Below are 22741 nucleotides of genomic sequence, written 5' to 3' on the forward strand. Positions count from 1 at the left end.
ATGCTAAACCGCGCGGCACCGCACATAGGCACCACACGTCATCAGGTGAAAGGGAGGCGCTCCTTTCTCAAACCAAACAGTAATCTGCCTCGCTCGGTCATTTTGGCAACAAGGCAGCATGGTGCATCGTCCAGAAACACATCTAATTTCCATAAAATAAATGTTTGAATGTTCTTCCTAGTTTTCATTGGGAAAGCAGAGAACGCGTTTTTATCTAACCCAATCCCCTTTGCATGGGAAAACACAGAATCCTAGCTTCATTGCGTCACTTTTGTTTTGAACTGCATCACATCCGGCCGGAGTCCCATAGGGCGGCGCACAATTGGTCCAGCGTTGTCCGGGTTTGGCCGGGGTAGGCCGTCATTGTAAATAAGAATTTGTTCTTAACTGACTTTCCTAGTTAAATAAATGTTAAATAAAAAATGAACCGACTTCGCCGTGGGCTTTGAACGGGACTTCTCGCTCACGCCCGGGAGGCAGTCCTGTACCAAATCGAATGCAATCAACTTTTAGCCGTCACAAAACACGCCTGCCCGGGCGGGATTAATCGAACCCCCTCATTTTGATGCTGCTAAACCCCTCCCATCGGAATGGGCTGGGCAAGACACTGCAGTAACAACACTGATTGCATCTTTGTTCTGGCCTTTACTCAGATGACATGATAGATATATTTACACATATCGGTTTACAGAGACACTGAACGTCACCTCGAAAAGTGTCTAAAAAGATTTAGAGTCAGTGGTAAGTTATGTCTGATTTATGATTTGGAATGCAAGATGCATGTCTCTATGTGATTGTGTTATTGAATTGGGACTATTTACCGAAATGAAATGCGCTGAAACTCAGCATAACAGCATATATTTGCATGTTACCATGCTTCATTGCAATGGTAATCTATGTCAAGCATGTCCAGTCATGGAAATTGTTTGGATGATGCAATATGATGTGACGAACTGCTCAGTGTCAGCTGATTCCGCCAAACATGGCAGGCGACTCTCTTCATTGACAGACGTAATCCTTGATGTCTTTTTGCGATATGATTTCTAAAACAAAGTTAATTCGCTCTGAAAGGCTCCATTACTTTCATACACCCTTCACGGTCAATACTTGACATGCTGCTCTGTGGCATTTTATTTATACAATTATAAAAAGATCATGAACTCATTTGATCCACTGAAAACAACATGAACAAATGTGATATGCACAGGGATTATTGCAGAAAGTAAAGTCGTCTATAGGCCTATACTTTAAATGAATCGCAACCATGCAGATTGTGGTTCAATGAATTGTAATAAGGAGGCTAACAGAGTGTTATTAAGGGTTTATTTTAAAGGTGATGCAGCTTTCTGGAAGGGGTGTGAACCTGACTAGACTGAAATCAATACTCAAAGCAACAATTTGATCAATTCGATGCAGGCTTACAGGATTTATCCAAGAAAATGAAATGATCATGCAACGTTTTCTTGATGACCATGAAATGAACAAGAAATGCAAATTTAATTCCACATTGTTACCTATAGTGTTGGCAGGCAAATTGGCGTTAGTTCCAATGGACTTGCCACAAGCATTTCGGTTTCAATCAACGATATTGATTCAAATGTATTGTTGCAGCCTTGTTTATTGATATATCAATCCAAATGAATGCCTTGTTAGACTTTCTATCTGGTTACTATGTAAAATGTATATATGGAGTATACCCCATAAAAATGTATTTTATTGGTAATAGAAGACGAGGGCTGTTTATTGTATTAGGTGCATGGTGTAAATGAGTGCAAAAACAAAAGGGGATTCCAACTGTTTTAAAATTGAGCATCACTACCAGTTTATTGAAGTGTGTTTGATTTCCACAGCAAGTGTCTTTGGATGGAGGAAGGGAGTCATTGTCTGCAACAATAGAATTCTGTTTTTAGGTCCTACTTTGTGATGTACCATACAGATCTGCTACAACGATTGACTATCGTACCATAAACCTTTTTCGTTATGAGACAGTTCAGCGTTCAAAAACAGTTGCTTCTTGTTATAGGTCTGTGATGCTACAGTGCTGCTGTGTTCAAAGCAAGCCCTGCCCCCCTCTAGTCAATTAACCTAGTGAATGACATGACATACTGTACCATCCAGCTCTATAGGTACCTATAAGAGTTCTCTACCAGCTGCTGTCCTTATCAATCTCATGTCAGTGAAATGTACAACACGGACAACATGGACAACGAACAGTGCTTCTTGCTTGCATGTGTGTATAGCTCACTGCTTTGCTATACTACAGTGAAATTCCAGCTATGTATGTTTGTGACTGCGTCTGTGAAGACTGAATCCTAAATTAACTGGACTTTTGTTTCCCCAAGCCTGCTGCCTCCCACACTGAAGGACTGAAGGTACAATAATATAGATATGTGTTCTTGTCATGGTCTGTTCAGTGACTGGAATGGAGTCTAATGTACAGATTGGAATTGTAGTCCCTTCTCTAACTTAACCATCAAATAATGTTTTATGCAGCAGTTTCAGTTTTGTTCCTGACAGAATTACATGGATGGACACAGGGTTTCCTTCCTCTATATCCAATTATGTTAGAGCATGATCACCTTTTTTAGGGCAGGCCAGGAAGAATGCCTCTTCAAAGTATTTGAGCATAGTGCTTGTTCTACCCTATAACTATCCAGCCATATAAACAAAATATATATTTTATATGGCTGGATATAAACATACTGAAAGTGTATGATCAATAGTCAAACTGTATCTGCGAAAGGCTATCATTTGTGTAAGCCCAGTAATTCATTTATATGAAAAAAAACTGGAATTCCAGACAATCCAAATGCCTTTACATTGGCACTCAGTTTTATCTATTAAATATTCAGACAGCACTCAGAGAGAGTGTCCCACTCATGGCCACTCTGGGCCCATCATGGCTCCTAGTTCTAAGACATTATCTCCATTGTCATGAGTAAAAAAAGTTTACTGATAATGAGCCACATCGTACAGTGTCCCCTCTCATTTGAAACAATGTCCCTCTGCCTGCAAGTTTATTCTGTTGGGGCTATTTATATGCTAGCTTCCAGTAACCCACCTCTTAACACACGCACACACACACCCTCTTATTTTTTCCATCCCAGCATGTACCCATTCGGAGGAGTCTCAGCGCGCATCCAGAGGGAGAGACTACATGCCGAGGGAATGGGAACCAACGAGCGGGCGCTGAAGTTCCTCAACCAGGACTACGAGGCCTTGAAGCAGGAGTGCCTGGAGAGCGGCTGCCTGTTCGAGGACCCCTGCTTCCCCACCGAGCCATCCTCCCTGGGCTTCAAAGAGCTGGCCCCCCACTCATCCAAAACCCAGGGCGTGGAGTGGATGAGGCCCACAGTAAGAGACTGATAGGAGTTAGTGTTCCAAATGAAATATTGTAGTTGAAGCCATACAAGAGATACACATACAAATCCCTTGGTATTATCAACCCTTTGTGCTCCTGAGCGACGTAGGGATCTAAGGCACTGCACCTCTGTGCTAGAGGCGTCACTAAAGACCCTGGTTCGATTCCAGGCTGTATCACAACCACCCGTGATTGGGAGTCCCATAGGGCGATGCACAATTGGCCAAGCGTCGTCCGGTTTAGGGTTTGGCCGGGGTAGGCTGTCATTGTAAATAAGAATTTGTTCTTAACTGACTTGCCTAGTTAAATAAATGTTAAATAAAATAAATGCAGATCTCAAGTAAGGATTTGTCCCTAAACTCATAAATGGTATTGCAAAAAAGTGCGTAAGCTATTCTCGTGGTGTCTAAATGGCTTTTGCTCCAGCCTCTGAATCAAACCCTATGTATGTGCTACTTGAAGACACATGGCACTCTAAATATATGTTGTGCTTGTGCTGAGAATAAATAGTTATTTTGGCATGGAGGGGCACAATGAATGGCATGTCATGAGAAATAAAACAGGTGGTCTTTTCAACAAAGAGGGTTAGGGCGTTGAGAGTTCGCTTTTAGGGTTAGCATTTCACCAAACCTGAAAAGGTGCTGTTTAAGATGAATCTCTCATTGTGACTTCTGTGTACTTACCAGTAATTCCTCCCACCCCATGCAAAGATAAAGGTCGCAGTTGTAGGTCGCAGTTGCCAGGTCGCAGTTGTAAATGAGAACTTGTTCTCAACTGGCCTACCTGGTTAAATAAAGGTGAAATGAAAAATATATATAAAACACTCAAACAACAATTTAGTCCCTTCCTTAAATATTTATCCACAAATGGTTGATACGTTACTGTGGTCACAATGTGCCAGTCTATTTCTGCTTTCAAATAGTTATTTGTATTGGTCTTGGAAATGTATTTTATTCTTTACTACAGGAAAATGTTAGTGTCTGGTGGGCAACAAAACAAATGTAACTCAAAATCCCTCTTTCGCACAGCATGTGATGACACTGTCATTCTGTAGCAGAGGTAAAGACAGCACTGTTGATAGATTAACGTGGCGGTGGGCTGGCGGGAGAGCCATGCTCACTTCAGTCAGCGTCCCTTGTTGGGGAGTGGTGAACAAACAGTCTAGAGGCCTACATGCCAGACATATCTCCTCCAACAGCTGCTGCTTGTGTATACTAACTAACAGCACAAGCTGCTAAATGATTTAAATATCTTAAGGCTGAGAGGGCAGCCATACCCTCTCCCACTAGCGGCAGCTTTTCACTCCTCAAATCATGCTTTGATGTCATTTGACTCTGTACCGGTACCCCCTGTATATAGCCCCGCTATTGTTATTTACTGCTGCTCTTTAATTATTTGTTATTCTTATCTCTTTTTTTGAGGGGGGGGGTGGGTGTCTTAAAACTGCATTGTTGGTAAGGGCTTGTAAGTATTCGCCACATGTGACATAACATTTGATTTGATTGAGAGAGTAACAATCTACTTTTGACAGACTTTTTGAAAGCTTGAAAAGTTTGACTAAAGATACTTTCAGTGTCAGTCCAAAATGGACATGGGTTGACGTTGTAATATCCTAAGTAGGGGTACTGTAGTTACACAAACTTTTGCACCAGATTTAAAAACCTCAGCCACATTTTTATTCATGATATTTGTCTCGATGTGTACATATTTGCGTGTCTTTAAAATACTGTTACTGATTTTACTTCATTTTCAATAGGAGTTTTCAGATAACCCTGAGTTCATTTTGGGCGGTGCCACAAGGACTGATATCTGTCAAGGAGCACTGGGTGAGTATCAATGTGCTTAGGTGTCAATGTGCTGTAGTAGTTTGACACTAAAAGGGGGCTTAATGAAAGGCCTTAAAAAGACTATGTATTTCTGTTTTCTGCAGTGTGGTACTCCAGGAACTACAGTACTACTATTGTAATAGCTCAGACACACCGGTAGGATTGTCAAACGTTTGCTTGCTGACAGTACTTAGCTATCGTTAGCTATCTAGCGAACTAATAAGCTAGTGCACATTAGCAAAAAGTACTTATTCGAGCACAAAACTTCTTAGCTAGACGTAAAAGATGTAAAGACTTGCTCTAGAAAAAAATATGTATTATGCAGCTTTATTGTTTTATTTAGAACACTCTGACGAAAAGGGTGGATTAGACCAGAAAAAGTGCCTTATTATTTTCCCCCTTGTCACTCCTGTCGGCTCCCCCATGTGGAGGTTCGTACTCGCTGATTGGCTCAAAGTCAAGTTGTCGGCTACTGCCTAGCATTGCGATTCTACAAGTAGAAACTGCAGTTTTGGCGGTATCAGGTCGGTACTCAGCAGGTATGTATTTTGTACTAGCAAGAAAAGGAACGGCCTCCTTCTGTGATAAGTAACTATTGGCAGTCTATCTACACACAGATTTTCTGTGTGTTTCTTGCTTAAGAGGTTTCTGGGAGACAAAGTCCCTGTTATTAAAAAAACCTTGTTGCTTAACAGCAGTGTCCCTCCTCCCCCTGATGTGTTGCAGAGTTTTCAATGTGAATGTTATTTTCCTCGACAGGGCACTTAAGTGAAACCAGAGGACTAGAAAAACTAACAAAATTTCTACCTGCATGGAACAGTGAATAGCTCTTCCCTCATTCTGAGACATACAGTAGTTCATTCTGCTCCATAGAACAGAAAAACAACTAATCAATTCTTGCCAGACCTAACTTGCCTAGATGTGCAGTGGGATAGATTACAATTATGGTTTTTCACATTCCTTGGGAGTGGTGGGAGTTCTGTGTGTGCTGTTCTGTGAAGGGAGTAGTATACAGCGTTGTATGAGGGCTTCCATTTCTTGGCAATTTCTCGCATGGAAAAGCTTTCATTTCTCAGAACAAGAATAGACTGACGAGTACCAGAAGAAAGGTCTTTGTTTCTGGCCATTTTGAGCCTGTAATCGAACCCACAAATGCTGATGCTCCACATATTCAACTAGTCTAAAGAAGGACAGTTTTATTGCTTCTTTAATCAGGAACACAGTTTTAAGCTGTGCTAACATCATTGCAAAAGGGTTTTCTAATGATCGATTAGCCTTTTTAAAATGATAAACTTGGATTAGCTAACACAACGTGCCATTGGAACACAGGAGTGATGGTTGCTGATAATGGGCCTTTGTACTCGTATGTAGATATTCCATTAAAAATAAGCCATTTCCAGCTACAATAGTCATTTACAACATTAACAATGTCTGCACTGTATTTCTGACCTGTTTGATGTTATTTTAATGGACAAAAAATGAGATTTTTTTTCAAAAACAAGGACATTTCTATGTGACCCCAACCTTTTGAACGTTAGTGTACATATACAGTACTAGTCAAAAGCTTGGACACACCTACTCATTCAAGGGATTTTACTAATTTCTACATTGTAGAATAATAGTGAAAACATCAAAACTATGAAATAACATAGAAACCAAAAAAGTGTAAAACAAATTAAAATATATTTGAGATTCTTCAAAGTAGCCACCCTTTGCCTTGATGACAGCTTTGCGCACTCTTGCGTTTCAACCAATCAGCTGTGTTGTGACAAGGTAGGGTTGGTATACAGAAGATAGCCCTATTTGGTAAAAGACCAAGTCCATATTATGGCAAGAACAGCTCAAATAAGTGAAGAGAAATGACAGTCCATCATTACTTTAAGACATGAAGGTTAGTCAATCTGGAAAATTTCAAGAACTTTGAAAGTTTCTTCAAGTGCAGTCGCAAAAACCATCAAACGCTATGATAAAACTGGCTCTCATGAGGACCGCCACAGGAATGGAAGACCCAGAGTTACATCTGCTGCAGAGGATAAGTTCATTAGAGATAACAGCCTCAGAAATTGCAGCCCAAATGAATGGTTCACAGAGTTCAAGTAACAGACACATCTCAACATCAACTGTTCAGAGGAGACTGCGTGAATCAGGCCTTCATGGTTGAATTACTGCAACGAAACAATCACTAAAGAACATCAATAATAAGAATAGACTTGCTTGGGCCAAGAAACACAAGCAATGGACATTAGACCTGTGGAAATCTGTCCTTTAGTCTGATGAGTCCTAATTTGAGATTTTTAGTTCCAACCGCCATGTCTTTGTGAGACACAGAGTAGGTGGACAGGTGATCTCCTCATGTGTGGTCCCCACCGTGAATCATGGAGGAGGCGGTGTGATGGTGTGGGGGTGCTTTACTGGTTACACTGTCTGTGATTTATTTGGAATTCAAGGCACACTTAACCAGAATGGCTACCACAGCATTCTGCAGCGATACGCCATCCCATCTGGTTTGGGCTTAGTGGGACTATCATTTGTTTTTCAACAGGACAATGACCCAACACACCTCTAGGCTGTGTAAGGGCTATTTTACCAAGAATGAGAGTGATGGAGTGTTGCATCAGATGACCTGGCCTCCACAATCACCCGACCTCAACCCAATTGAGGTGGTTGGGATGATTTGGACGGCAGCCAACAAGTGCTCAGCATATGTGGGAACTCCTTCAAGACTGTTGGAAAAGCATTCCAGGTGACTACCTCATGAAGCTGGTTGAGAGAATGCCAAGAGTGTGCAAAGCTGTCATCAAGGCAAAGGATGGCTACTTTGAAGAATCTAAAATATATTTTGATTTGTTTAACACTTTTTTGGTTCCATTATTCCATATGTGTTATTTCATAGTTTTGATGTCTTCTCTATTATTCTGCAATGTAGAAAATAATATAAAATAAAGAAAAACCCTTGAATGAGTAGGTGTGTCCAAACTTTTGACTGGTACTGTATATCTCTTTTGTAATAGCTCTATGTGTAAAAGAAGAATGACCCTGACTAGGCAGCTGACTGTTTGGGTGTGGCAGAACCCATTTGTGAGTCAGGGAGACACTGGTAATGATTCACAGAAAGGCTAATAGCGGATACGCCTACAGAGAAAGCGTGCTAATGGATCTTGGCTGATGTCCCATGCAGCAATCTCTGTTTGCAAAACAGGGTGGAGGGAGGAGGATAACGGACCTAGCCACTGAAATGGAATTCAAGATAAAAGATTGTTCAATCAGCGAGCTATCAGTCGTGATTAATGTCATGATCAGCTTCCTTTTTAACTAGTGAGAAAATGTTGTGAGTAGATCACAGGATATGGCCAAAAAAAGCCCCAAACTGTTTTGTTCTTGGGATCTCACAAGTCTTGTTTAAAGCTTCCTCATATCTCTAGTCTAGCTGGAAGTGAAAAGGCGGTCGGATGTGTAATTGTTATACACATGACGGGCTGAAGACCCAGCCCACAAACAACTTCTCTCTTTCTGTCTTTGGCAGGAGTTGACTCTCCTGTTATGTCACAGCCTATGGGCTCCCCCTTTGTTTGTATTGGGGAATTAACTTGATTGAGTTATGTAGCCTTTCAAGCATTCTATAAGGCTCATCAAACTTCAGGTTGAAGCTAACCAGTGCTTGAAATGTAATAGATGTGACAATGATTCACAATCTGATAATACTCCTCACTATAAGGTCCATACTTTAACTTTTTCACCAGCAAGCAGTGCTTAACTTATTGAACATATCTACTTCTGAGTATACACTTATATGGATAAGGCTGCTGTCATATGCACCCACATTAGAACGCCGACACACTAGAATTTAATGTTCGAGAATTTCAGATGAAGCCAATGCTTTTTGAAGTTGTACTTTTGACGGACAAAAACGGACAATGATATTGGTCATACACAATTTTAATCTGTTCATGCGTTTGAGTGTGGCCTTCACCTTAGGATTTCAACCCCTCCAGTCGATAACAGCAGTTACTTAGCTTAAAAGAAAGGGATATTTTAGCAAGACCTCGAGGCCAGAGCAATCCCCAGTCGTGACATTGGGGACCTTTTAACATTGCATTAGCAATCCCGATAGCTCCCTCTATAGGGAAGTAGCTAATGCTTACTCCCCACACTAACTCAGTTACAGTACATGACCTCTTAAAAGCTGAATACATTTACATGTGAGTAATTTAGCAGACGCTCTTATCCAGAGCAACTTACAGTAGTGAGTACATACATTTTCATACTGGTCCCCCGTGAGAATCAAACCCACAACCCTGATGTTTCAAGCGCCATGCTCTACCAACTGATCTACACGGGACCATAATAGTTGAGGTTGCCTGATGGATTTAACAATGTGACGATGGTGGGAATAAGCCTTTGACATATTCAGCTGTTCTTGCTGCATGCCATTGATAGTAGTCTACTGATGGTGCATGATTTCAGTTAAAGCAAATTGGAAGCAATTTTCAAAGAGTTGAGGTTTTGGAAAACAAGAACAAATGTTTGAAGGCTTGGCTCAGACTGGCCAAAATGCATTAGGTTGGCTATTCACTCACTACTAAATGCTGAACAAGGTTAATTTGAGCTGAGTGCTTGAAATGAGTTAAGTGTTTTGTTTTCTACTAACAGCAGCCTTCATTTAAAGTGGTGAGATAGAAACCGCACCAGACAGTGTAAATGTTGTGTTTTAAGACATATGGGTAATATTTTCGAAAGATGCACACATTACTAATTTAGGCTATGGTGCCTTTTAGATTTTGAATGTTAAGATTTCTCTATCGTTATTTGGCATTATTTTAAGAAAACATTTGAGGCTCAGCTAAACTAGCTTATATTTATTCACCCTCTCTCACACTTTCACCCAAGGTCGAAATGATTACATTTGAAAATGCTTTAACTATCTCCCTCTTCTCCCATCTGGACCAGGTGCTTCTATTCTGAGCCTGGTTCCTCTCTAGGTTTCCTCCTCCTCGTAGGAAGGTTTTCCAGGCCACTGTGCATCTGCTTGCTCTTTGGAGTTTAGGCCAGGTTACTGTGAAGCACTTGGTGACAACCGCTCAGTGTTTAAAAAGTTCTTTATAAATACATTTGATTAATTTATTTTTTACTATTTTACCTCTGGCTAGGTGACTGCTGGCTCCTGGCAGCCATTGCTTCCCTCACCCTTAACGAGAAGCTGCTACACAGGGTGGTCCCTCATGGTCAAACCTTCCAAGGCAACTACGCTGGCATCTTCCACTTCCAGGTCCATTCAATTAAACAGAATAGAGGAAATGGAATAGGAAAAACCTTTTAATGAAAGATAATATAATGATACAGCGTTGTAGCCTAAATATGTAAGAAAGAGTGACTTGCCATATTCAGATTGAAGTTTGATTGGAGGGATTTTAAATCAACCTTTGTAGGAGGCTCAATTCCTGAATTATCAGGTCACAGGGATTTTCCACAAAAAAATTCCCAGAGAGACAACAGTTCTGGCATATATTATTAGGTGATTATGGGAAGCACTTAGAAACATATGCTGGAGACGTTATTTAGCTTCATAGGGGAGCATAAAACAATTCTAACCTTCATGTCTGACTCCAAATTCTTCACCAATAGTAATGACTGTTTTGTTTGTTCACAGTTCTGGCAGTTTGGAGAGTGGGTGGATGTTGTCATTGATGATCGACTGCCTGTCAAAGATGGCGAGCTGATGTTTGTTCACTCTGCTGAGGGTAACGAGTTCTGGAGTGCCCTGATTGAGAAGGCTTATGCCAAGTATGATTTTCCTAATATTAGCTATTGTCTGTGTCAAAAGCTTTAAATGTTTTTAATGGTACTGTAAAACAGGCTTTAATTCAGGTATACAGTGCATCCATCTTAGAATATAATTGTATTTTTTTTCTACATTTTATTTGCTACACCAAGTAAACAGTGTGTTCATAAAGCATACATGTCATAAGTCCAGTTAGCTCTGACATGTGTAATTGCATCATACATTCCTTAAGCTTTCATAAATCTATGTAGCTATAATGTTATGTTTGTTTTATGAACGTACATTTCATTTATGAATATTGCAGATAGTGAATACTTTTACATTGTTGCATGAAGGGATAGAATTATTTTCCAGGATTGACACATTGTGACATTTTTGTGTTAGACTGAGTGGCTCCTATGAGGCCTTGTCTGGTGGCAGCACCACAGAGGGCTTTGAGGACTTCACCGGTGGCGTGGCAGAGTTTTACGAGCTACGTAAGGCACCTAAGGATCTGTACCGGATCATCGGTAAAGCCCTGGAGAGAGGCTCCCTTCTGGGCTGCTCCATTGACGTAAGTGGCGTCCCTGTTACATGACACACACGACAACCTGCAGTACACATATGCAGTCCTCTCAGATGGGGGTTGTTTCTGGATGGGACCTAGGTCACTGGTTCTAATCTAGGTTGACATTTTCCCCCATTCAGCTTTTAAATTCCCCAAAACAACAGAATCACTCACAAGCTTATTTTAAAACAACCTATCTTTCCACATAATGGAATTGGGAGCTGCAGTATTCTCATCGTTTTGCCTCTGGGGATGGTTTGAGCCAAAAGTGGTCCCCTAAAATGGACAGAAATATTGGTTTAGACATTGCCTCATTGGACAGAAATGGGCACATCTTCCCAAACCCATGGGCATACAGTATTTTGTTAGCCTGAAGCTACAATTATAGTTTTGGCCAAAGATGTCATGTCCCAAGTGTGTGTGGTAACAATTGAATATGTATGATGACATCTGCATTCCCAGATCACCAGTGCCTTCGACATGGAGGCAGTGACCTTTAAGAAGCTGGTTAAAGGCCATGCCTACTCTGTCACAGGTCTGAAGCAGGTGAGTGAGTGAAAATAAGGCTATGTGGAAAAGTGAGGGTTTTGCCTCTTCCTGCGGGCCGTTTCAAGCCTTAGGCGATTGTGCCTGATTCATACTATAGCGCAGACCCGAACCATACTGTAATAGCTCAGATTTTTCATTTTCACATTATCCTTTCCAGCATGGTTCCATGGTGGATTTGTAAGCAGGCCAGCTAAGTACAACTTAGCATAGCGGGGCTCAGTTTGACCCTAGTGTGAATCTGGAATTGGAGGAAAAGGAGTGGTGAAAACAGGAATATAAACGTAAACAAATCACAAAAAGCAAAATAAGAAGCATTTATTCTCCTCATCTTTCAGTAAACAGGCAATCTTTTACAGAAATGACTTATTTCCAAATTAATAGTTATATGGGCATCTGTGACTATCAAACAACATCATGATTGAGAAATTCTACTCTCAAATTGGAATGTGGCAAGTGGTTAAAATTTCTAAGTAAAATCTGACCCAAATTTTGTGTGTCTGTCTATCATCAAAGGTGGATTTCCGGGGTCGCATGGAGAGGTTGATCCGTATTCGTAACCCCTGGGGTCAGGTGGAGTGGACTGGGGCTTGGAGTGATAAGTGAGTTCACATCACAACCATCATGCCTTTCTGGACAGTGTAGGGCTCAGTCGGGTATAGTACTCAATGTGCATCAGCAGTTTTTCTCTTATGTCAGTCACTGACAGTCACTCAATTAGCCCATGTCAGCTAACATTTTATAAGATTGCTAGGTAAGTTAGCCAAGCCAGCTATATCTAAACCTTCATGGCTGAATTACCTACTGGGCATGAAGGGCATGTGCCCAGGGGCCCTGATCTTCAGGGGGCCCCTGATCCAGGGGTCCCCCATTTGATATTGTTATTCACCCAGATATCGTATGAACATGGCTTAAGTTGAGGCAAAATGTGCTTTTAAACTGCAACCAAATCTCGCTTAGGGCTCCCAAAAGGCTGCGTGTGTGTCTGTGTACATCTGTTTGTGTGCACGAATTCGCTATTCAATTTTCACGTATTATTAGTCGTATGTACAGGATACACATGGTATACACCATCCAACGAAATGCTTACTTGCAGGTTCCTTCTCGACAATGCAAAAACAATAAGAAATAAGAAAAGTTAAGGATACGAACATAAAGTAAGTTACTAAGTAGAATAATAATTTTAGCATAAGTATAATAGAGGAAGCCACAATTTATAATCTAATATTTACACTTGTTTTGGGGAAGGGGGGATTTGGGGGCAAGTGTTTTAAATTGTGCAGTATTTAGCAATAATAATAAGAGTCTGTTAGCAGCAGTTGTGATGTGTGTGGGTGGGTGTGTCCGTGAGTGGGTGCATGTGTGCTAAGGTGTGGAGAATGAGAGGCTGCTAGTCAGTCCAGTTCAAGTGTTCAGCAGTCTGATGGCTTGTAGATAGAAACTGTCTCTGAGTCTGTTGGTATCAAATCAAATTGTATTTGTCACATACACGTGGTTAGCAGATGTTAATGCAAGTGTAGCGAAATGCTTGTGCTTCTAGTTCCGACAGTCTCGTGCTCCGATACTGTCATGCTCTTCACCACCCGCTGAAGGGCCTTGCCTTGCGGTCGTGGATGGAGCAATTCCTGTACCAGGCCGCGATTCAACCGGTCAGGACGCTCTCGATAATGCAGCTGTAGTATTTAGAGAGGACCCGGGGTGGCATGCCAAATTTCTTTAGTCACCTTAGGAAGTAGAGATGCTGTTGCACTCTTTTGACAAGAGTGGTGGTGGTGGTGGTGGTGGTATTGGTTAATGTGACGTCCTCGGTGATGTAGACCCCGAAGAACATAAAACTGCAGACTCTTTCTACTGCAGTCCTGTTGATGTGGATCAAGGCATGTTCCTTCCTCTGCTTCCTGAAGTCAACAAACAACTACTTTGTTTTGCTGACGCTGAGGGAGACCACAATGCCAGTTCACTTACCTCCTCGCTATAGGCTGACTTGTTGGTGTCATGCAAAGCCACGCAGTCGTGGGTGAACAGGGAGCACAGAAAAGGGCTGAGGACACCCCCCTGGGGGGCCCCTATGTTAAGAGTCAGTATGGGGGAGGTGTTGTTACCAATCCTCACAGCCTGTGGTCTGCCCGTCAGGAAGCCCAGGATCCAGTTGCAGAGCTTTGTGTCGAGCTTGGAGGGAACAATAGTGTTGAACTGTAGTCAATGAACAGCATTCTCACAAGTGTTCCTCTTGTCCAGATGTGTTAGGGCTGTGTGAATAGTGATGTAAATGGCATCTTCTGTGGATCTGTTGGCGCGGTAGGCAAATTGGAGTGGGTCCAGTGTGCCTGGCATGCTGGCCTTGATGTGGGCAATGACCAGCCTCTTGAAGCACTTCATGATGACCGGGGTGAGTCCGATAGGGCGATAGTCATTTGGGCATGTCACCTTGTTTTTCTTGGGCACTGGGACGTAATGTTCTCCTTGAAGCAGGTGGGGTCTACAGCCCGGGACAGTTTGAAGATGTCAGAGAAGATGCCCCCCAGCTGGTAAGCACTAGGACTGAGATGATATCGCAATTGTTTTTCCATGGCAAAAATGAAACGATGCAGAACAAACTCTTTGGTCCTTTAAAAACCTTCTGTATGTAAAATGTTGTCTGCTATAGCTTGGAAAATAAATAAATGTGACTCTGGATGACAACGTGATGATGTTTGTTACCAACATTAGGGCTGTTTTCCTAAAGAAGGTGAATCTGCTTTGTGATTTGTTTCCTTGCCACGATACTAACAAGTATCGTGTTACTGGTATCATCCCGGCCCTTGCCAGCACACACTCATCTGGACTGGTGGGTTTGTGAGTATTCACTCATAAGAGTTTCCCTCACGTCAGCCTCGGAGAGCAAAAGCACCTGGTCATCTGGAGCAGCGAGAGTTTTCCTGGATGTCTGTAGTCTGTAGTCCTTGCCACATGCGTCGTGAGTCTGAGTTGTTGAACATCAATTCAAGTTTGAGTCTTTATTTACTTTTTGCGTCCCTAATGGATTTGCGGAGCTCGTACCTGCTTGCCTTGTACCTGATTTTTTTCTGTACTCTCTCCCTTTAGTTTTAAGGTTGTTGTCAGTAAGATCTTTGCATTACATTTCTATTGATCAGTTAAACAATACTCATCACTGTCTCTCTCTTTTTCTCTCTCTCTCTCCTTGTCTGTCTCTCTCTCGGATATTGCTATTAGTTCGTCTGAGTGGGATGCGATTGATCCAACAGAGAGGGAGGACATGAATTGTCACATGGAGGATGGGGAGTTCTGGTGAGTTCACATTCTGAGATATCACCTTGTGTGTTTTCCACCCACAACTCTGTTGTTTTTCTATGGCATCCTGTTTGTTGGGGCTGGACCCTGTATACCACACCGGCACCCGATAATAATATAACCCAACCCACACCTGACCCAAACCAGATGGAAATATAAAATATTTTATCAAACCGATTCTGTCTGTCTCCCTTTCCCTGCTCTCTGAATATACAGGATGCCCTTCCAGGAGTTCCTGCGCCAGTTTTCCCGGCTGGAGATCTGTAACTTGACAGCAGACGCTCTGAGTGATGACAGCCAGAGTTTCTGGAACACCATTAAGTTTGACGGAGGCTGGAGGAAGGGCAGCACGGCTGGAGGCTGCCGGAACCATCCAAGTGAGAGGGCACCATGACCACCACACTACACCCACTACCTTGTAGGCACTCATGTAGACCTGAGAGGATTGGATAGTTGTAAGCAATATGGTAACAATTCCAACTAGGTGGTAGGGGCAAGGAGTTGATTTTGGATTCAGAGATACACTTCAACTTCATCAGTCACTGACTTCATGTCTTTTGTTTATCACATGTTTTGCATACATTGTTCATGGATTGCATATGTTGCAACATACAAATATCCTAGTGAGAACATACCATAACATATTTTATAAGGAATATACAGATATTTTGGTGTTATGCTTTCAAGTACCTAGTTATGACATTAGGTGGTGCTGTAGGATCATAGACAGAATCGGATAAAGGAGAGAAGTGAACAGGTACTGCAGCTCTGGGGCCGTATGTATCGGAGGGACGTGATCTAAGATATTTGCCTGTTTGTTTGTTTGTTTTTTGTTTTCTTCACGTGGCAAAGTCACCATACAGACCATATCAACGGTGAAGGTTGGCTAATCTTAAAATGTTTTGCAGGCAATGTCCATGGCTCCGACCGGCATTGCAATTTAGGCAACGGAAATGCGAATGTAATGTGTAGGCTAGTATTCCCATGTTGAAGCCAATTACCTTTTGTGAAAAACTGGGTACATGTTTTTTTTTAACTAGGCCTATTATAGGGTTACTGTAGGCCTATGGCGTTTAATAAACAGTCTTCAATGGATAAGACGCACAGCCATGCCCTCCTAATGAATTGGAGTTCATGACAACGGAACATCAAACACCGTAAATGCACAACCACATTAAAAGCTTCGGAGCAGGTTTTCATTGGCCAGTGAGTGGTCAAGCCCTTGTTACACCTACAACAAATTAATGAAAAGCGTACCTCTACACTACCGCCAGCTGTTGTGCCCATAATTCCCGCTGTCAAAACAATAAAAATATTCCTGACACACTCACAGCACTGCGCGAGTGTGCTAAGATTTACGTTTGCGTTTGGTTTGTTAAAATAGAGCCCTGAGTTGAGTTAGAATTGACTGCAGGCGTTTTTACTTGCTATGTTCAAAAGGAGGTAGAACCCAAAATATACATTATCATGACCTCTGCCTTCTGTCTTTGTTAGACACCTTTTGGATCAACCCCCAGTATAAGATTACCCTGCTGGAGGAGGACGATGACCCTGAGGATGAAGAGGAGGCCTGCAGCTTCTTGGTGGCTCTCATGCAGAAGGATAGGCGCCGCTACCGACGCCAGGGCCAGGACATGCACACCATTGGCTTTGCCATCTATGAGGTGAGGGGTCAAAGGTGACATGGTGACATGCCAGTAGCAGAGGAGAAAATTAAGCCGCAATTAAAGTCGATGAAGGGTAGAAGAAACTAAAGATACATTTTGCGAAGAAGAGGTAGATTCTGTATATAATGTCTGTTTATTTGATGTGATACCCAGTGACCAAAGAATCAACAGTAGACCAAAACAAAATGTCCCTAAAACTGACCTTGGCCTTTCTATTATTACAGATTCCAGAAGAGGTATGTAACGGTTTCACGCACCCACATAAACACACACACACACACACACACAAACTAGCCCTATCTACCCCCTGTCCTTCTTCTCTCAGTTTAAGGGTTGTCAAAGTGTTCACTTGAAGAAAGACTTCTTCTTGAAGCACTCATCATGTGCACGTTCTGAGACCTTTATCAACCTGAGGGAGGTGAGCGCACGGCTGCGCCTGCCACCCGGGGAGTACCTGGTGGTACCCTCCACCTTCGAACCTGGGAAAGAGGCTGATTTTGTCCTCAGAGTCTTCACTGAGAAGCAGTCGGAGACACAGTGAGTACAGTATAGTAGTACTTCAGGGATGTGCAACTTAAATGGAGAAATGCAGTTCTGTTAGCAGCAAAATTGTCAATCCTAAATAATTTCTCGTCTGGTTTTCTCAATACACCTCAATCAGTTGTTGGTAATTATGTACAGATGTTGGGTCTTAAATTGACCAGTTTCGTTGCAGGAGAAAATAATCCTGCAGTAGGAGGATTTGAATGTTTGAAGAAATATTTTGAATCGCAGCCAGGGGGCAGCTGGAAGCGGCATTTGTATACAATGCAGTATCGTACCTACATTTTAGGCCTACTGCAGGTCCACTGGGCACCAGTTCAACTAGTTTTAAGATGTCCCTTTTCTCGATAATATATGCTGTAGATCTAAAAAATCATAGGCTTTCATGGGCCATTGTGTAGCTGAGGTAGCCTACGCAATGGCTCATGAAAACCAATGATTTTTTATGACCATGGGGGGAGTAATATATTTTACATATATACAAAGTATTGATCATTATGATCATATTAGAGTTTTAAAAAATTATACATTTAGTATGTAAATGAAAAGAAAGAAAAATAAGTGAGCCTTGATCCGCCAACCCCACATATCCAACAAGACTCCATCCAACCACCCACCCACAATATCTATCTGTGGTATTAAGCTATATAAAATGACAGTTGTTGATGAGTATGGCTGCATTTCAGATACATTTTTGTACATTTGAATGTTGGTGTAATAGGACTTAGCCTAGCGTTTGACTGCCCCCGCATGGAGAGAAAAATATAACTTTTCAGGAATCACATTTGAATTTCCTGATGCAGTTGGAAAATTATCAGCGACAAAAGCGTGATCAAGTTAAGATTTGACATCTGTATACCACTAGCTTCTAGACATTGGCACAATTTGGTAAAGAATTGGAATAAGAGTCTGTGGCTATTGTATTGTATGGCTATTACTGAATGTAAAAAGCAGCTTTGGTATATTCTAAACAATGCATGTAAATATTTATGGAATTTATTTTAAATAGTTGCTATGTCATTTCAGAGAACTGGATGATGATGTGGTGGCAAACTTTGAAGATGAGGTAAAGAGACAAGCTTAATGTTCAAGTGTCAACTCCCTTGCAATAAGTGCTAACACCAAGGACTTGACTCAGGGGTGCAAATACTTATGCAATTGAGACATTCCATTTTTCATTACGGAAAAATAAAAATGTATTTTTCTTTAAGTTTGAGAGTGTGGAGTAGGGTGTGTGTGTGTATACATACATACATGCATGCATGCATCAACATGGATGGACAACCGAGTCTTTATCTTCACAGGAGGACATCTCAGAGAGTGACATTGAGGACTCATTCAGGGCCATGTTCGCTCAGTTATCTGGGGAGGTGAGTTTGAAGTTTGGTTTTGCTCTGAAGCGCATTTGAGTGGAAAGATGATGTGTTTTATGTTTAAGAACATGGAAACTTTTTGAGTACAAAACCATTATCTGCTTTATGTTTTAGGACATGGAGATCTCTGTCCGTGAGCTCAGGACCATTCTCAATAGGGTGGTGACCAAACGTAAGTAGTGTTCATTCAATGCTCTTCAGGTCCAGGGGGTTTAGTGACTCATCATCCATTCAATGCAATTTCTGAAATGTGGTCTGTTATCCTATATTCAGGTAAAAGCTACAGACACCATTGATGTTTTTAAATCACTTTTAAAACCCCACCTTTTTAGCCGGGCCTTTAATAAGTGATTATTTTACACATCTTCTGTGATCTTATGTTCTTTTATTTATCCTCTTTAATGCTTTAACTTTTTTCATTTATTGTTTTAATGTAAAGTGTGTTATAATTTTAAATTTGATTTGATTCCCAGACAGGGACCTGAAGACTGATGGGTTCAGCATGGAGTCCTGTAGAGGCATGGTCAGCCTATTAGACGTATCCTTCCTCAGCTAGTCACTTTAACACTCCCTACCCTTCATTTCAATACATACTCAACTTTATTTGGGCAAAGGATATATTACGGCAGTATTAATGAAAAATACAATACATACATAATCAATTGCATGATCACAAAAAAGTATCATTACTTTGATATGTGACAATAACAGACAAATGTTGCACTCCATTTCCAATTGCTATCATGACACCTTGACTCACCTGTCACGCAGAAAGATTGCAGCGCTCGCCTTGGTATAGTTGAGTTTCAGATTCTGTGGAATAAGATCAGGAAGTGGCTGGTGAGTTGAAATATGCTGATAATTGTATGACAATATTTCACTTCTGTAATAGTAAAATTGACAATGGCATGCAAGAATAGAAGGCTCTAATCTTTTCTTTTCCCAGGGAATCTTCCGCCAGTTTGATCTGGACAAGTCTGGATGTATGAGCTCCTATGAGATGCGTCTGGCCTTGGAGTCTGCTGGTGATTACTCTATCTTCGCACTACTGCATTGGTGTTGTTCAGTAGACACGAAACGAGCACAAATATTTTTGAATAGAGTAAAATAGAGAGAAACTAGCTACCTGAACTTGAAATAACGTGTAGGTTTTGCTACAGTGTACCTACTGAACACAATCCAGGGGCTTCAATGAAACAGCTAACGCCGATAACTTTTGTACTATAACTCTACATTATTTATGCACTACAACACATTATGAATTGCAGAGTTGATGTTGTCAATTAAGTCAATGACATTATAGGTAATTCAGTACTGTTGATATCACAAGAGGTTGGTGGCACCTTAATGGTCCCGTGTGGCTCAGTTGGTAGAGCATGGTGTTTGCAACGCCAGGGTTGTGGGTACGATTCCCACGGGGGACCAGTTCGGAAAAAGAAATGTATACATTCACTACTGTAAGTCACTCTGGATAAGAGCGTCTGCTAAATGACTAAAATGTAATGTAAATGTTAATTGGGAAGGACAGGCTTGTGGTCATGACTGGCGCTGAATAAGTTGATGCCATCCCATTCGCTCTGTTCCAGCCATTATTATGAGCCGTCCTCCCCTCAGCAGCCTCCACTGGTTGATATCAATGGATAACACTGCTTTCATCTTTACAGTCAGACTACAGTAGCCTGGTTCCAGATCTGTTTGTGCTATCATGTCAACTCCTTGTCACTTATTGCCATTGCATTACTATGAGTTGACATAATAACACAACCAGATCTGGGACCAGGCTTACGACAATGTGATGTCGGAAAAATACTCTTTGGTTTTCATGTGCTACATGCTTTATGATCTTCACAGGATTCAAACTGAACAACAGGCTGAACCAGGTGCTTGTGGCCAGATATGCTGAAAACGAGGTCATCGACTTTGATAACTTTGTCTGCTGTCTGGTCAAGCTAGAAGCCATGTTCAGTATGTATTTTTTTTGTCTTTGACTACACAACCTGGTCCAGAAACATCATTTAGTCCTGAAAGTATTGGATATATGTAAGCTCCCCTATGCCTGATTGGAATGGTTAGTGGAGCCATTATTACCATTTTGCATACATATTGGATTCTTTAAAATCTGCAAAGGGGGGTGAAGGCTAGGCCAGCGATTGTTTCTGGACTGTGATTTTGTGAATGAATTCACATTATCATTTCATAACTAGGACCAGGAGAAATTCTTGACTTCTGTCTGTACTGGTAGTTCTGTCCTCCAGCACCAAGACATTGATGTAATGTCCTCTGAAGCTTAGTCATTCATCACATCTTCATACCTTAATCATTCCCATGAATATTCTACTTATCACACATTAAAGGGATACTTCAGGATTTTCACAATGAGCATACTAGCAAATACCCATAGACTTAGTCTTTGTGATAACGCTAGTTAGTATTGGCTCACGAAACGACCTCTACCTTCCTTCATACTGGACACAGAGACATAAAAAATGGTATCCACAAGTTCATCCAACTCTGGGGAAGTAGATAAATGGCCTCATTGCCAAAATCCCAAAGTATCCCTTTAAGCTTCAAAGCATGTGAATTGTCCATGCACTCTTCTATTAACTGGGGCATTTATATTACTTCTGCTACTCAACATAACAAAAAACAGTCAGCAATGGTTTTTCATTTGTAAACAGCAAGCAGGGAAATAATTTCACAGACATGTTTCGTTATCAGTCGTTAACAGGGGGGGTGCATCGAATTACAGGTTAAAGATGTCATTGGTCAGATGGTCAAGAAAAGTTCATGGCCTTAATTATAGATAGTGTTAAAGCACAAATCAAAAAATATATATTTTCACAGAGGCCTTCCAGGAGTTGGATAGAGAAGGCACTGGAACTGCTGAAATGAATATCACAGAGGTGAGCCCATTTGAATTTCAATGCTATGTATCTTTTAATCACTGATTCACTATGGAAAACATAACCTTATCCACTCTGTCTTTGTCTCTCACAGTGGCTGTATATGACCATGTGTGGTTGAAGTGTATGGTGATCTTGTATGCTGTAGAAGAGGACACATACACTCCCATAGTAGAGGACAACCATAGCCTCAAAGTGCCTCCAAAGCATCTCAGTGCACCCAACTAAGGCTTGCATCATCTCAAACAACCCCAAAGAAACTACTACTTCCTGCTGTTGAATCACCACTACAAATACCTTGTTGCCTCTGCTCAATAACTTGGCAATTGCATTTAACCTGGTCAATTACACGTGATGAAAATGAAATGCTCTACTTAGGGAGTCGCTGCATATAAATCACTGCACGCATTATACAATGGCAAGGCTTTCAGGGCATACCGTTGTGCAAAGAATGCCTGTATTTTTTTAAGTTCCATTCCAAACCTCTTAGGTTTTCCTCTTTTGTTTAACCATCAAATTCAGATGCTAGTCTGTAATAAGAGATGATATCATACTCTGTGACATTATGTATTTTTTGGCTACCATTCGCAGGATCTTGGATTATAAAAAGTATGTAGAGCTATAGGCTGCTAATGAACTGTAAATTGTACTGATGCCTTAGTCTTTAGGATACCTCAGTACAGTAAACTACATCAGTTAAAGACAGAAATATAACTAATCTTTTTCTCAAGATGGCAATTTTAGTCTAGAAATTGGTGAGGGTACTTTCAACTAAAACACTAAATGTAGGAAAGGGACTCCTCAAAATGTGACAAGGTAAAAAGTAACTTTGATGCATATGCTGAACTGCACATTTTAATTCTGCGAAGAATGTCACTGAATAAAAACTGACTGATCATGTAACT

The 22741-nt window shown here is 41.3% G+C and overlaps 1 protein-coding gene across 3 annotated transcripts; it reads left to right on the top strand.

Moving 5' to 3' along the window:
* The first annotated feature begins 100 nt into the window (after nt 1-100).
* LOC106565008 (calpain-1 catalytic subunit-like) lies at nt 101-22739 on the top strand. 3 transcript variants are annotated; one of them, XM_014131563.2, is made up of 23 exons: nt 101-741; nt 2343-2372; nt 3108-3354; nt 5118-5187; nt 10335-10453; nt 10835-10968; nt 11351-11519; nt 11976-12059; nt 12576-12661; nt 15273-15347; nt 15567-15727; nt 16845-17014; nt 17242-17253; nt 17343-17554; nt 18587-18626; nt 18865-18930; nt 19048-19105; nt 19407-19471; nt 19705-19773; nt 19880-19958; nt 20785-20898; nt 21778-21836; nt 21931-22739. In XM_014131563.2, exons 3-23 carry the CDS (start codon nt 3109-3111, stop codon nt 21955-21957), a joined length of 2115 nt encoding a protein of 704 aa, XP_013987038.1. In that variant the 5' UTR covers nt 101-741; nt 2343-2372; nt 3108; the 3' UTR covers nt 21958-22739. The 3 variants fall into 3 exon arrangements, with proteins under 3 accessions (XP_013987038.1, XP_013987039.1, XP_045547283.1); XM_014131564.2 differs by lacking the exon at nt 2343-2372; XM_045691327.1 differs by lacking the exons at nt 19705-19773; nt 19880-19958; nt 20785-20898; nt 21778-21836; nt 21931-22739 and having other exon boundaries at nt 19411-19471.
* Nucleotides 22740-22741: the final 2 nt, after the last annotated feature.

Source organism: Salmo salar, chromosome ssa12, assembly GCF_905237065.1.
Source record: "Salmo salar chromosome ssa12, Ssal_v3.1, whole genome shotgun sequence".
Classification (NCBI taxonomy): domain Eukaryota; kingdom Metazoa; phylum Chordata; class Actinopteri; order Salmoniformes; family Salmonidae; genus Salmo; species Salmo salar.

Excerpts from the sequence above, each read along its gene's own strand:
- LOC106565008 (XM_014131563.2), top strand. The coding sequence starts at position 3,109 with ATGTACCCATTCGGAGGAGTCTCAGCGCGCATCCAGAGGGAGAGACTA. Across the intron at positions 10,454-10,834 it reads CTGGCATCTTCCACTTCCAG|TTCTGGCAGTTTGGAGAGTG; the intron begins GTCCATTCAATT and ends GTTTGTTCACAG. Across the intron at positions 19,774-19,879 it reads ATAAGATCAGGAAGTGGCTG|GGAATCTTCCGCCAGTTTGA; the intron begins GTGAGTTGAAAT and ends TTCTTTTCCCAG.